General features: G+C 48.0%; 1 protein-coding gene across 4 annotated transcripts in view; it reads left to right on the top strand.

The window, feature by feature from the left end:
- Positions 1-14,301, top strand: part of SETD5 (SET domain containing 5) — a 176,894-nt gene that overhangs the window by 119,085 nt on the left and 43,508 nt on the right. For 3 of the 4 annotated variants that reach the window (XR_004376294.2, XM_032798915.2, XM_032798917.2), the window contains exons 19-20: positions 1,854-1,910; positions 4,060-4,530. Coding sequence is in view for 3 of the 4 variants with exons in the window: in XM_032798915.2 (XP_032654806.1) it covers positions 1,854-1,910; positions 4,060-4,530 (528 nt within the window). In the remaining variant the exon portion in view is untranslated. The remainder of the gene's footprint in view (positions 1-1,853; positions 1,911-4,059; positions 4,531-14,301) is intronic. The other variant, XM_032798916.2, reaches the window with a different exon arrangement.

Below are 14,301 nucleotides of genomic sequence, written 5' to 3'. Positions count from 1 at the left end.
GAACTCTCCAAACCTGCTGCTGCCCATCACACTACCATTTAGCCCCGGGTGGGAACAGTCCAGTAAATGACAGCCTGGCCACTGGCTTGAGAGAATCCTGCAGAGATCCCTCCTCTGCTCTGCAGCATTGCAGAGTCCTTTGCTGATGGGGTCTGTTAGCTTGTTGCTTTCACTTTTACTTTGAGAGCTCTTTGCTGAAAGCTGTTGTAGAGGGAGACTTGTCCAGGCTAGTGGAGAAGATTGTTTAGTATTGAGGAGTAGGAGGAAGGACTGATTCAGGTATACAGCTTGAGCTGGCAATTATCCTTGGGCTCTGCACTGGTACAAGTTGAATGTATGAGGGTCAGTGGCACCATGGATCTCAATAGTCTAGTTACAAACCTCAGCCCTATGTAAAATAGCATTAGTTGCTCCTGCTGCTGTGTATGACAGAGAAGAAACTTAGAGCCTACTGGGCTCTGTCTCCCACTTGCCCTTGCTACCTCTGTTTCCCTCTAGGGAACAAACCTAACAACTTGGTAGACCATAGGCTTCTGTGTTCAAGCTTTATATTTCACTAAATGCAGCTAATTTGTAACATTTCCATTTTAGTGTCTTGTCGGTTTCATTTAGTTGCCACCGGTTCTAACTCAAGAGAATGCATCTCACCATGTACACTGTACACTTCAGTCCTATGACCACGGCCCTGGGAGAAGAGAACGGGGGGGAGGGTCTTTTATCTGGTTACTAATAGGACCGGCTCCTCCATTAGAGAACTGAAAATGACCAGACACTGGGTTGATGGGGAATTTGGTGCCTCTTTAAAGCTTGATGTTAACTAGATTTTAGATGGTTCTGAGTACCACTTTGAGATGCTTCATACTGAATTAATCTGCTGCATCTGCTCTTCTGGGGAGGTTGTCCCACAAACTGCTGAAGCCTCTAGCAGGTCAGGCCCTTACGGACCAAGACTTTAGAGCTAATTCAAGGCCAAATGAGGTTGGGACCTCAATTTGGATTTGCTTGGGCCAATCAACATTTGTAGCAGAGACTTGAAGCGTAGTATCCTTCATCTGCTTTATCCCTGTGGAGTCTGCCCATCCAAAGTCTCCCCAGTTGTCTGAGAAGGTTCTGAAAGTCCTTATCACTTTTTGTGTGTACTCCTATCCAGCAGGATCCAGTCAACCACACCCTCGTCACTGGTAGTACCCTACCTCTGGAAGAGCTTCCCTCTTTCTGACTGTCTGATGGGGATGTTCTCTAACATCAAGTGAAGGTGGAGAGGCTTCTGCATACCATTGCACAAGGGTGGATTGCTCTCCCTTGCACTGTATCTAGCTGTGACCTCTGTAGCTCCCTCAATCAGTTTATACCCATTCGTTTAATAGTAGCTAAGAGGAAACTCATGGTGAATTGAAGGAGCCATTTTTTTTTCCCCTTGTTTGAAGTCGAATACTAACTACGGCATTTGGGGAATTTTCCTTAGGCAGAGCCAGGCTTTCCACTCCAGCTTTTCCCATGTCATTGAACTAAATGCCATACATGGATTTCTCTATATTTCCTGGTGTAAACTCTTTAGCTAGCAGCATCAGAAATATAAAGAAATAAATACTTCTGGCTAACATTTTTTCTGTTCTCTGGTTTGGATACTAAGTTGTGGCATGGAACACAATAACCCAGTCCTGTCTTTGTGCTTCCAGGAGGCTTTAGAAACTACTTAACTCATTGAGTCCCCATCTAATCACTGAGGCGAATTCCTGGTAGACTCTGTTTAGAATAGCTGTGGCTAACCTCTGTGCTTGTTTTTACTTTATTTTATTTTGCTTCTTGACTTTTTAAGTAGATGAATAACAAGATGCTTTTCCCTCCTCTAGAACGTATCCTCCCCTGAGAGTTCCCCTGCGCATAGGCCCGAGTCACTGTCACCCGAGGTAGTTATCACACCATCTCAATTGCACTCTGAGGCTGTGTGTGTGCGTGTGTGCACCAGAGGTTCTGGAGGGTGGGGTGAAGTGAGAGTGAGGAGACTGCAGAGGAGAGTGAGAGAACGGGAACGGAGAGGGAGGTGGGGCACCAGTCTCAGTAAGAATGTGGAGAGACTGCAGGATTGTCACGGGAGACTAAAGAAAATAAAGTGGATTTATTTGGAAAATGGATGTATGAATAATACTGGAGATGCTGATGGGAAATGAAGGCAAAATGTGAAGAACCAATGTCTTGGTTATTGAGGTGAAAGGAAAAAGGTCTGGGGATCCTGGAATTACAATGATTGGCATCAATTTCAGCTCAATAGAAGTGGTTTATATAGTGTTTACTTCTTGTAGCAGTAAAGGGGCAATTTCGATTGAGGGAGGAATGGGAGAGCCTTGTCCCTGTTTCAACTGAAGGATGTTGGAGCAATGAGAACTCTGTCCAGAACCTTCAGCATCTACATCACTCATTGGTTTTGATCAGCTTCTTAGGACAAGGTCGTGTACTTGACCTGCTGTGTTCAGACAGAATCGTCACCTCACTGCACCCTAAGTCCATCAAGCGAGTACCAGGGGAAAAGTCCAGATAACTGCAAAGCTGGTCTAAAAATGTGAAGAAGTGAAACAGTCATGATTCCGTTCCTGGGAACAGAGCTGTAACATAGCAGAGGGTATGCCCTTATTGATGGAGGTGCTATAATACAGTGAAAGGGATCCAGCTGGTACTCATTGCCCAATGTTCCAGGGGACTGTAACATGGAGGGGTGCAGCCATGACTCAGTGCAGGAGGTTCCTGGGAGTTGCAGTATAGCAGAGGAGATGCATTGTGATGTAGCAGAAGGGACACAGCCATGTTTTGGCTCCTTAGCACTGTAATAAGAAAAGGGAGTGTACTCCTGTTTCAGTCCTGGAGGTTCCTGGAGTCTGTAATTTAAAGAGAGGATGTATTTGTGTCCTGGTTCTGGATGTTCCTAGGTACTGTAAAAATAGCAAAGGAGTTGTGGATGTGTCTCAGTGCCAAAGGCTCCTGTGGGATGTGATGTGTCAAAGGGGACACAGTTGTGTTCATTGTCTGAGATTCCCTGAGCTGTAATATAGTGAAAGGCAGGATATTGTCTTGGTGCTGGAGGTTTTCAGGTGCTATCTTGTAAAAGAAGGAATGAAAGTGTGTCAGTGCCCAGAGTTCCCAGGTACTGTGATAGAACAGAGGATGGCAGTTGTGTCTCACCACTGTAAGATACTGAATCATAGTGCAGATGAAATGAATCTGTTTGCACCAGTGGTTCCCAGGTCTTGTGAACAAAGTGATGGCACATGGCTTGGGGTTCCTGAGCAATGTACTGTCATAGTAGAGAGAAGTTGTAAGTGGATGCTTGCAGTTTTCATTACTGGGTATTCGGATAGTCAAGAAGTTGACTGATAAGACAGCCAGTGAGCAGTGAATGTCCATGAACTGTTCTTCACATTTAGTGGACGGGTAGTTTAATACCATGTGTTAATGTTGCATGGGGCTGGCTGAAGACATCAGTTCTTTTTCAGCGAGCACCTGGCTTGAGCACTTGGATCAAGGCTACCAGTTGGAAGGGAGAAGGCCCAACAGACTGGACAGCCACGTTTGGATTATTCTGTAATGCTCAATTCCGGGCCATTTTTAGGCTATGTGTACATGGGATTATTTACAAAAAAAACAAAAAACGCAGCTGACTTAGTCTTGTAGGACTAATGCTCCGGGGCTGAAAAATTGCTGTTTAGATGCTCGGACTGGAGCCCAAGCTCTGGGACTCTCCACCTTTGCAGGATCCCAGGACTCAGACTTCAGCCTGAGCTCGAACATCTACACTGCAGTTTTTAGCCCTGCATCCCGAGTCAGCTGACTTGGGCCAGCCGCAGCTGTGCCGTGGGGATTCGATCCCCATGTTAGATGAACCTTAAAAGGCTTCAGAGCAGTGCAAGAAAGGACCCAGGGGGATCAAGAGAGGAGCTGGAAAGGAATGAGTTGTCTTTGGAGCAAGTGTTTCCTGACTTTAAAAGTTTCTCTCCCCACCTGTGTCTACCCCTTCTCCTGATTTCCCCTCCCTCTCCCACTCCATGTCTTTGTTGGATTTTCTAGCTCTGCCTTCGAACGGATCTGGATTTGGCAAAAGTGGGCTACCTGGATTCCAGTGCTAACACCTGTCCAGAGAGGCCATCGCTGCTGAGCTCGGGCCACTGTGATCTGGCTCCGCAGTCCTCCATTCACTTCACTTCTGAGACCAACTTCCCAGGAAAGAGTGGGGAGGCACAGCTGCTGCTAAGAAGCTCCGATCAGGCTTTTCGGACAGAGTTTAATTTAATGTATGCCTTCTCCCCTTTGAACGCTATGCCCCGTGTAGATGGATTGTTGCGGGCTTCCTCTCAGGTGGGAGACAGGAAGCCCCTGAGTTCAGAAGGGGGATGTTGCAGTTCTCCTGCAGATGGATACTTCAGCAGACATGAGCCGGGGCTTCTTAAAGAGACATTGCATGGATCCATGTCTCCTGGTGGTGACAGAGTTTGTGAAGGAGTAAAATCTGCTCCCCAAAACCCACCACAGAGGAAAAAGGCAAGTATTCCCTGCTAAAGAAATCACAGATGACACTAAATTGAGAGGAGTGGTAAATACTAGTGAGGGGAGGAATAACTCAAAGGATCTAGAGCAGGGGTTCTCAAACTGGGGGTCACGAGCTGTCAGCCTCCACTCCAAACCCCACTTTGCCTCCAGCATTTATAATGGTGTTTGTTTTTAATTTTTTTGGGGGGTTGCACTCAGAGACTTGCTATGTGAAAGGGGTCACCAGTACAAAAGTTTGAGAACCACTGATCTAGAGAAAGTAGAACCATGGGCAGAAATAGCTAAAATGAGATACAACTGGGAAAAATGAAGCTAATGCGTCGGGGGGAAAATAATCCAAACTCCCGTGCTGACTGGGAGTGAAAAAAGACTGAGGCAGAGACCTGGGGAACGGAGGCAGCAAGTTGGGCAAGATTTTGAAATGAGGTATGACAGCAGAAGGGCCAATGAGAAGTATCATGTCCAGGAGCACGGAGAGAAGAGTGCTGCAGTTTCACTTTGGTGAAATAGGAAAAACTTGGCTAGGTGATGATTAAGCTGGGGGTGTCACACTAGCTTCCTGCAGCAGATCTTATAGAAAAACATCCAATCTTGATTTTAAAACTAGCAGTGATGAAGAATCCAGTGTAGCCCTTGGTAAATTGTTCCAGTGGTTAATTACTCTCATTAAAAATATATGCCTTACTTGCGGTCAGAATTACCTAGCTTCAACGTCCAGCCATTGGATCATGTTATGTGTGTGTCTGTTAGATTGAAGAACCAATTATTAAATATTTGTTCTTTGAGTGCTTGCTCATGTTGATTCCATTCTAAGTGTGCATGTGCCCACATGTGCGATTGTCAGAGATTTTTGCCTTAGTGGTATCCATAGGGTCGGCAGTGGTGCCTCCGTGAGTGCCGTGCTCACGTGCCAGTATATCAGGCGCTGCTGACCCTCTCAGTTCCTTCTTACTGTCCATGGTGTTTAGTCGGAGTGCCTTTCCTTGCATTGCAAGGGCTAGCAGGTTGTCTTTTACTGACTTGTAAATAATTTGTTAGTGTTAAGTAGTTAAGTGTAGCTAGTAATTAACAGTTAGTCCCAGCAGGGACTTTGTCGCAGGCGGGGCATGCCCCGATCTCCTGGGTTTAAACCCTGTGCAAACTGTAACAGGCGTATGCCAGTAAGTGACCCCCCACAGCAGCTGCCTCAAGCGCTTAGAGGAGTCACACGTTAGAGACAAGCGCTGAATTTGTAAAAACTTCCAGCTTCGCATGCAGAAGGAGCGGGATATTTGGCTACAGACTCTTCTGGAGTCCACCCTTCATCTGGCGTCCATACCCTCCTGCCAGAACTCGCCGAGTGCCTCAGTGCACCCCTGGCACTGGGCTCTGCCCAGCACCATTCTCCGTTGCTGGTGCCCAAAAATAAGACCAAAAAGCATGGCTCCCGGGCACCGGGAAAAAAGGCCATGGGTCATCAGCAAGGGACACACGTTGGGGCATCCAGCCACTCTAGAGCTGCATGCTTATACCTTCCTGGTTGGAGCCTTTAGCCCTGTGAAAGGTCCATCACCGACTCCCAGGAGCAGTATGGGACCAAAAACCTTGGTGGCACCGACACCTTCACAGGCTCCCCCAGCGCTGAGAGAGCAAAGGCCTCCACCCACACTGCTGATGCAGCATGTGCCCCAGAAACCGGCAAAGGCTCCCCACAAGGGCACGCCAGCTGCTAAGACCCCTCGGGGGCAGTGAAGCACTGCCGATCCCCTGAGATAAAGCAGCACGCTGCTCCATCTTCACGCTGGTGTCGCAGCCCAGATTTCTCTGGGGCTCACCCTTGGTCACCGGCATCGCGGTCACTGCCGTCTTGACACGGATTGCCTACAGCAAGACGCTGGCCTCTGTCCTACTGACGCCACTTGCCCTCCCGTCAGTCTTCTCGGCACAGGTCTTGTGGGAGCACCCCCAGTTGTGTCTCTAGTTCCCCTCGCTCCAGACACCAGTCTGCAATGGTCAACAAAACAAACCCAGGTGTCGATGGCTCCACCGTGGTCACCAGAAGGCGAGTCCTCTGGCACAGAAGCCCAATTCAGCTGCTTGCCTAGACTGCACCAGCAACAAATGGGCATCTGAGGCCACGTCAACAGCGCTGACTTGGCAGCATGGCCAGTGACCAGAACAGTGGCCTTATTGGAGTCTGTGGGGAGTACCAGTTGTAGCGATGCCCCTTTCACACTGTTCACTGACAGCCACCTCGGAGCAACAGTTGGCAGCACTGATGGCACCAGGCTCTGTGCACGAGGTGCGCTGGGTGGTCAAGGCAGAGGCACTGCCCACTCCTAAGCCTCCCTCCCCTCGAAGAAGATGCCCTGGAGCCTTCGCCAGCAGTGCAGTCATCATCCTTGTCCCCAGATGAGGCAGTTGCAGGACCTTGAGGGGCCAGCCCACTGGACTATTTCAAAGAACACCAGGCCCTGCTGTGTCGGGTGGCCAAGAACTTGGGCCTGGAGGTAGAGGAAATGGCTGAGCAGGCAGAACACCTTGTTTAATGTCCTGTCAGCCTCTACCCCAACCCATGTCGCACTACTGGTGCATGACGGTGTCCTTAAGAGTGCCAAGGGCCTCTGGCAAACTTCTTCCACCTCAAAAATACTTTGTCCTGGCCAAGGGGTTTGAATACCTCTATACCCACCCTTCCCTGGGCTCGCTGGTGGTCTCTGTGGCCAGTGAAGGAGACAAGAAGGGCATACTAGTTCAACCCCCAAGAATAAAGAAGCCAAATGGTTGGATCTGTTTGGAAGAAAAATTTATTTGACAGCCAGTTTGCAGTTCCGGTTGGCAAATCATCAGGCCCTCTTGAGCCATTACAACTTTAATTTATGGGACCCCTCAGTAAGTTCAGGGAGTCCCTTTCTCAGAGTTTGGGCTAGGAATTTGGCACCCTGATGTAGAAGGGCACTGCGACTGCCAGTTACTCCCTCCAGATGGTGTGGGACATGGCAGACTTGGCAGCCAGGGTAGTCACATCAGCAATGATAATAAGGCCCAGCTCCTGGCATCAGACTGCAGGTCTCTCCCAAGAAATGCAGAGCTCCACTTAGGGCCTCCAGTTCGATGGGAATGGTCCCTTTTCCGACCGGATGGATACAAGGCTGCATGGGCTAAAGGACACCAGGACTACCCTTTGCTCACTGGGCAAGCATACACTGCAGCCTGCAAGAAAGCAGTTTCGGATGCGTCCGCTGCCTAGTCCTTGGCAGTCTCATCAGGAATCTGCAAGAAGGGACAGAGATACTAGTTTCAGCCGCTGTTGCCCTTCCTCCTCTCGCTCTCCCACAAAGCACCGGCTCAGCAAAACACCCCAGGAGCCAGAAGTGCTCATTTTGAGGGTGCAGTCGAGAGCAACACCCCAGTCACCTTCCAGGATCCACCCTGCTCTTTCCTCAACTGTCTTTGTCCCTTCTGTTTGGTCTAGTCCCAAGTTACCTTGGACCATTGGATGCTGGACATAATGTCTCACTGTTACACCCTTGCAATTTTCTGCTGCTCCTCCTGCTTAGGGACCCTTCTCATGAACAACTCCTTGTTCAAGAGGTTGAGAACCTCCTGCACCTGGGGGCAGTTGAGGAGGTCCCTCAGGACATGAAAGGAAAGGGGTTCTATTTCCGCTACTTCCTAATCCCAAAAGCAAAAGGGGGCCTCAGACCCATTCTAGACCTGTGACACCTTAACAAGTCTCTCACAAAGTTGAAGTTTTGCATGATTTCCCTGGCCTCTCCCATCCCCTCTCTGGATCTGGGGGACTGGTATGCTGCCCTCGACTTGGAGGACGCCTATTTCCATACTCCAAGGTCTCAGATGTTCCCTCTGTTTTATAGTGGGTGAATGCCATTTCCAATTTACGGCACTCCCCTTTCATGGCCTCTCATTGGCTCCAGGGTCTTCATGAAATGAATGGCGCCAGTGGCCACTTACCTCAGACATCAAGGGTCTTCCCGTGTGTTGATAACTGGCTCGTCAAGGGCAGGTATCAGAATCAAGTTCAGAGAAGCCTCGGTCTGTTGTGTTCCACCTGCCATGGCCTGGGCCTGTTGATAAATGAGAAAAAAATCACCTTTAGGCTATGTAATTCCCTATGTAAAAGGATAAATGAACACAAGTCGGATATTAGGAATGGCAATATACAAAAACCTGTAGGAGAACACTTCAGTCTACCTGGACACACAATAGCAGATTTAAAGGTGGCCATCCTGCAGCAAAAAAAACTTCAGGACTAGACTTCAAAGAGAAACCTGCTGACTTCATCAATTTTTTTTTGCCACCAATTTTTTTTGAAAAAAACACACCATATCATAAAAAGCCCCGCCCAAGGAAATTTTTTTAAAACCAAACAAGGACCTGATGAAAAATGGGCCTTTTTAGGCCCCCCAACCCTAAACAAAAAAAGCAGATTTTTTTTTTTCCACCCTCCCCCTTTTTAGGTGGGGTTCCCCCACCAACCCTCACCTTGGTTAGGAACAAAAAGAGGGCCCCACCCCCCCCCCTCAAAATTCCCCTCCCCCCTGAAAAATTTTGAACTAACCTCGTTATCTCTAGACTGATTCTTGCCTGCATATTTATACCTGCTTCTGGAAACTCCACTACATGCATCTGGCAAAGTGGATATTCACCCACGAAAGCTTATGCTCCAATACGTCTGTTCGTCTATAAGGTGCCACAGGACTCTTTGTCACTTTTTACAGATCCAGACTTACATGGCTACCCCTCTGATACTTGACACCTTAAAGCTAGTTCAACACATAGAGTTCATAGGGGAGGTTCTCGACTTCATGCTGGCCAGAACCTTTCTCTCGGAGGCGCATTTTTGGACCTGATCTCCCATGTCAAGAACCACATCTCACCCCTGCATGTGGTTGTTGGGCCACATGGCTGCCTGTACATATGTGGTCAGTCATGCCCAGCTCCACCTTTGGCCTCTGCAAGGGTGGCTGGCATTGGTTTACACGCACGACAAACACGATATAGGCCGGGTGATCAGGGTGCTGGATTGCATCCTATCATCTCTGGATTGGTGGTTGAGCCCCAGGTCGGTGTTGAAAGGAGTACCCCTTGTGATCCCATCCTCATCACTGACTCTGGTCTCCGATGCTTTGGACCTGGGCTGGGGAGCTGGGCTGGGGAGCCCAGCTGGGCAAGCTGAGCGTCCAGGGCCAATGGTTGCGGGACAATCTGGCCCTCCATATCAATGTCAGGGAGCTCAGAGCGATTTCCCTAGCCTGCCAGGCGTTCTTGCCCCACCTGAGGAGCAAGGTGGTGCAGGTCCTGACAGACAATACTGCCGCAACATATTACATCAACAGACAGGGCAGAGCCAGGTCGTCAACCCTTTGCCAAGAAGCTGTCAGCCTTTGGGACTTCTGTGTGCAGCAGGCCATTCATCTGGTAGCCGCGCACCTGCCCGGGACCAGAAATGTGCTAGCAGATCACCTCAGCAGGATCTTCTTGTCTCGTCACAAGTGGTCGCTCCGTCAGGTGCCAGCCAGTATGATCCCCCGAAAGTGGGGAACTTCCCAGGTGGACTTGTTCGCGTCCCTGCAAAACAGGAAATGCCACATGTTCTGTTCACTCCGGGTGATGGACAGGGTTCCCTGTCAGAGGCTTTCCTGCTATCCTTATCCTGATAGCCCCCGAGTGACCTTGCCAGCGCTGGTTCAGCATGAGGCTGGACCTTTCAGTTACCGAGCCACTGCGACTCCCTCTCTGGCCAGACCTGCTCTCTCAGAACCCCAGCAGTCTCCTGCACCCGAACCTGCAGGCATTATACTTAACAGTGTGGCTGCTGCATGGCTGAATGTGGAAGAGCAGGAATGTTCGGCCCACATGCAAAAGGTCTTGCTGGGGGGGAGGGATAGCTCAGTGGTTTAAGCATTGGCCTGCTAAACCCAAGGTTGTGAGCTCAATCCTTGAAGGGGCTATTTGGGGATTGGTCCCCCTTTGAGCAGGGGGTTGGACTATATGATCTCTTGAGGTCCCTTCTAACCCTAATAATCTATGATTCTGTGAAACAAGCACTCCACCAGAGCAACTTACCTGGCCAAGTAGAAAAGATTCACATGCTGGGCTTCAGAATGACACGTCCGAGCTGAGCAGGCCTCGTTGCAGCTGATCCTGAACTATCTTCTGCACCTCAAACTTCAGGATTTGTCTCTGTTGTCAGTCAGGTCCATCTGGCTGCTATTTCGGCTTTCCACCCTCCATCCCAAGGCAGGTCAATCTTCGCTCATGACATGACGGCCCGGTCTGGAAAGGTCTGGCGCGTCTTGGATCCGGTCTCTTCCTGGGATTTGAATCTCATGCTGTCGAGGCTGATGAGGTCTCCCTTCAAACCTCTGGCTTCCTGCTCTCTTCTCCTTCTCTCCTGTAAGGTTGCATTCCTGGTGGCGGTTACATCTGCCCGCAGTGAGACTGAGATCAGAGTTCTTATGTCAGAACCACCCTATGCAGTGTTCTACAAAGATAAGGTCCAGCTGCGGCCACACTCAGCATTCCTGCCCAGAGTAGTTTCCCAGTTTCGTACCAGCCCGGACATTTTCTTATTGGTCTTCTTTCCGAAGCCCCATAAATCCGAAGAGGAGCACAGATTATACACCCTGGACGTCTGGAGGGCACTGGCTTTCTATATCAGTAGGACACGATTGTTCCAGAAATCAGTGCAGCTGTTCATGGTAGTGGCTGAAGAGACGAAAGGTCACCCTATGTCTGCTCAGAGGATTTTGTCCTGGATCGCAGCCTGCATCTGATGCTGCTATGAGCTGGCGTAATCTGCCAGCAATAGTCAAAGCACAGTCGACTAGAGCACAAGCATTATCTGCAGCCTTCTTAGCCCAGATGCCAATCCAGGAGATCTGTAAAGCTGCTCACCTGGTCATCCGTTCACACATTTATGTCCCATTATGTGCTGCTCCAGCAGGCCCAGGACGATGCTGGCTTCAGCAGGGCAGTGCTGCAAGCTGCAAGATCGTGAACTGCGAGCCCACCTCCTTTGGCACTGCTTGTGAGTCACCTGGAACAGAATCGACGTGAGTAAGCGCTCAAAGGAAAAAACAGTTATCTACCTTTAATAACTGTTGTTCTTTGAGATGTGTTGCTCATGTCCATTCCATTACCCTGCCTCCTGCCCCTCTGTCGGAGTTGTCAGCTAGAAGGAACTAAAATGGCGTAAGGTTGGTGGTGCCCGATATACTGGCGCATGAGTGCAGCACTCAAGGGGGCTCCACTGCTGACCCTGCAGATACTGCTAAAGTAAAAATCTCCAGCAACCACGCACGTGGGCACGTGCACACCTAGAATGGAATGGATCATGAGCAACACATCTTGAAGAACAGTTATAAAAGGTAGGTAGCCATTTTATCCCCATGTAGGGCTGTATAGACTAATCAAGATGCCCCCACAACCTCTTTGTTAAGCTAAGTAGATGGAGCTCCTTGAGTCTATCACTATAAGGCATGTTTTTCTAATCCTTTTATCATTCTCGTGCTCTTCTTTGAACCTTCTCCAATTTATCAACATCTATCTTGAATTGTGGGCACCACAACTGGACACAGTATTCCAGCAGCAGTCACACCAGTGCCAAATAACTGAGGTAAAATAACCTCTCTACTCCTACTCAAAATTCCCCTGTTTATGCATCCCAAGATCACGTTAGCTCTTTTGGCCTCTGTGTTATACTGGAATTTCAGGTTTGCCTGATTATCCACCACAATCCCCAAATCTTTTCAGAGTCACTGCTTCTCTGAATAGACTTCTTCTCTGCCCCCGCCCCCATCCTGTAAGTATAGCCTTCTTTCTTTATTCCTGGATGTATGAATTTACATTTAGAGGTATTCAGACACACCGAGTGCCCAGTTTACTAAGTTATCCAGATCACCCTAAGTCAGTGATCTGTGCTTTTCATTATTTACCACTCCCCCATTTTTTGTCATCTGTCATCAGTGATTTTATGTTTTCTTCCAGGTCATTGATAGAAACGTTAAATAGCGTAGGGCCAAGAACCACACCCTTCTGGGCCCCACTGGAAACACACCCACTTAGGGATATGAGACAAAAATCTGCTGGATGATTTAAATGGAGATTGGCCCTGCTTTGAGCAGGGGATTGGACGAGATGATCTGAGGTCCCTTCCAACCCTGATAGTCTGTGAAAATAAACCTTAACGGTCCAGTGAGCTCCTCAGTCAGCTCTTTTAAAACTCTTGGATGCAAGTTATCTGGATCTGCTGATTTTTAAAATGTCTAATTTTGATAGCTTCTGTTTAATATCCTCCAGATATTCTAAAGGAATGGAAAGAGAGTTATCATATGTGACTATGTAATGTTTTCCCCCCTAAATACAGTTGACTTACAGAATCCTTTGCTTTGTGCCTTTGACCAAAAATCATGAGTGTGGCAATTTTGCAAAAGTTTCCCACTTTTGCGAAGGCCTGGTCTATACTACGCTGTTAAATCGATTTTAACAGCGTTAAATCGATTTAACGCTGCACCCGTCCACACTACACTGCTCTTTATATCGATTTAAAGGGCTCTTTAAATCGATTTCTGTACTCCTACAAAACGAGAGGAAGGAGTAACGCTAAAATGGATATTACTTATATCGGATTAGGGTTAGTGTGGACGCAAATCGACGTTATTGGCCTCATTATTTTACAGTACTACCCACAGTGCCACGCTCCAGAAATCGACGCTAGCCTCGGACCATGGAGCCACACCACCGAATTAATGTGCCTAGTGTGGACGCGCACAATCAACTTTATAATATCTGTTTTATAAAATTGGTTTAAGCGAATTCGAATTTATCCTGTAGTGTAGACGTAGCCTAACATTAGTTCAGTTCTTCTGGTGTTAGCAGGATTGGAAGCCTTGAATTGGCCATTGGCTGCTGCTGCCTTTTTAATTGCTTTGTCAGATAGATCTGCTCTGAACAGGATGCAATAACACAGCTTAAAATGCTACAGACCATGTCTACACTAGGCCTCACAACACTGCTAACACTAGTGGAGCAGAGCCAATGTGAGCAATGATGAGAATTTTTTTGCAAAATGTTAGTGGTGTAGGTATGCATATGTATTAAAATGCCCAAACAAGACACCTCCACTGCATATGTTTCACTCCTGAGGGCAGGATGAGAGAACAGACATATGACAGATGTTAGTCACATTGTTTAATGCAGTGCTGGAAGATGCTCAGAGCCTGTGGTGGTGAGCATGGTGTAGGCACCTATATAGAATAGAAGTAGAGAACATTTTTGTTTTCAGCTTGCAGAGTGCTGCAGATTTTAATACTGTGTGGACCTGTATTGCATAAGTTGTCAGGAGGATGCTGCAGGTTTGGCAACCAGGCAGAAGCCATTGAGGCTTTTGACAATTGGGGAGGTACAGGAGGAAGTTTGGGATTGTGGGATAAGCACACTACCAACAGCATATTTCTTCTGAAATGATCATCCATTAAATAGTTAAGTGTGGAAAAATACGACAGTCACACTTCTGAGCTGTTGTTTCAGCCTGTCTGCAAATTCAAGAAGATGTGACTCCAATATAAAAGGATGCAACCTTTATTTTCTTTGTACATTGTTCTAAATGAACATTTAAAACCACTCTGAAACCATTTCAGCTCTGCAGCCCAATTCTGAGGCTGGAGTGGATTCTATGGTAAATTTGCAGTCACTTCATGGGGTTCTGATTATAGGCTTAAAATTAACGACCATATTTTTCATAATTCCATATTTGTC

Source organism: Chelonoidis abingdonii, chromosome 17 (assembly GCF_003597395.2).
Source record: "Chelonoidis abingdonii isolate Lonesome George chromosome 17, CheloAbing_2.0, whole genome shotgun sequence".
Lineage (NCBI taxonomy): Eukaryota > Metazoa > Chordata > Testudines > Testudinidae > Chelonoidis > Chelonoidis abingdonii.
Note: the sequence above shows the minus strand (reverse complement) of the source record. Positions and strands in the feature narration are given on the sequence as shown.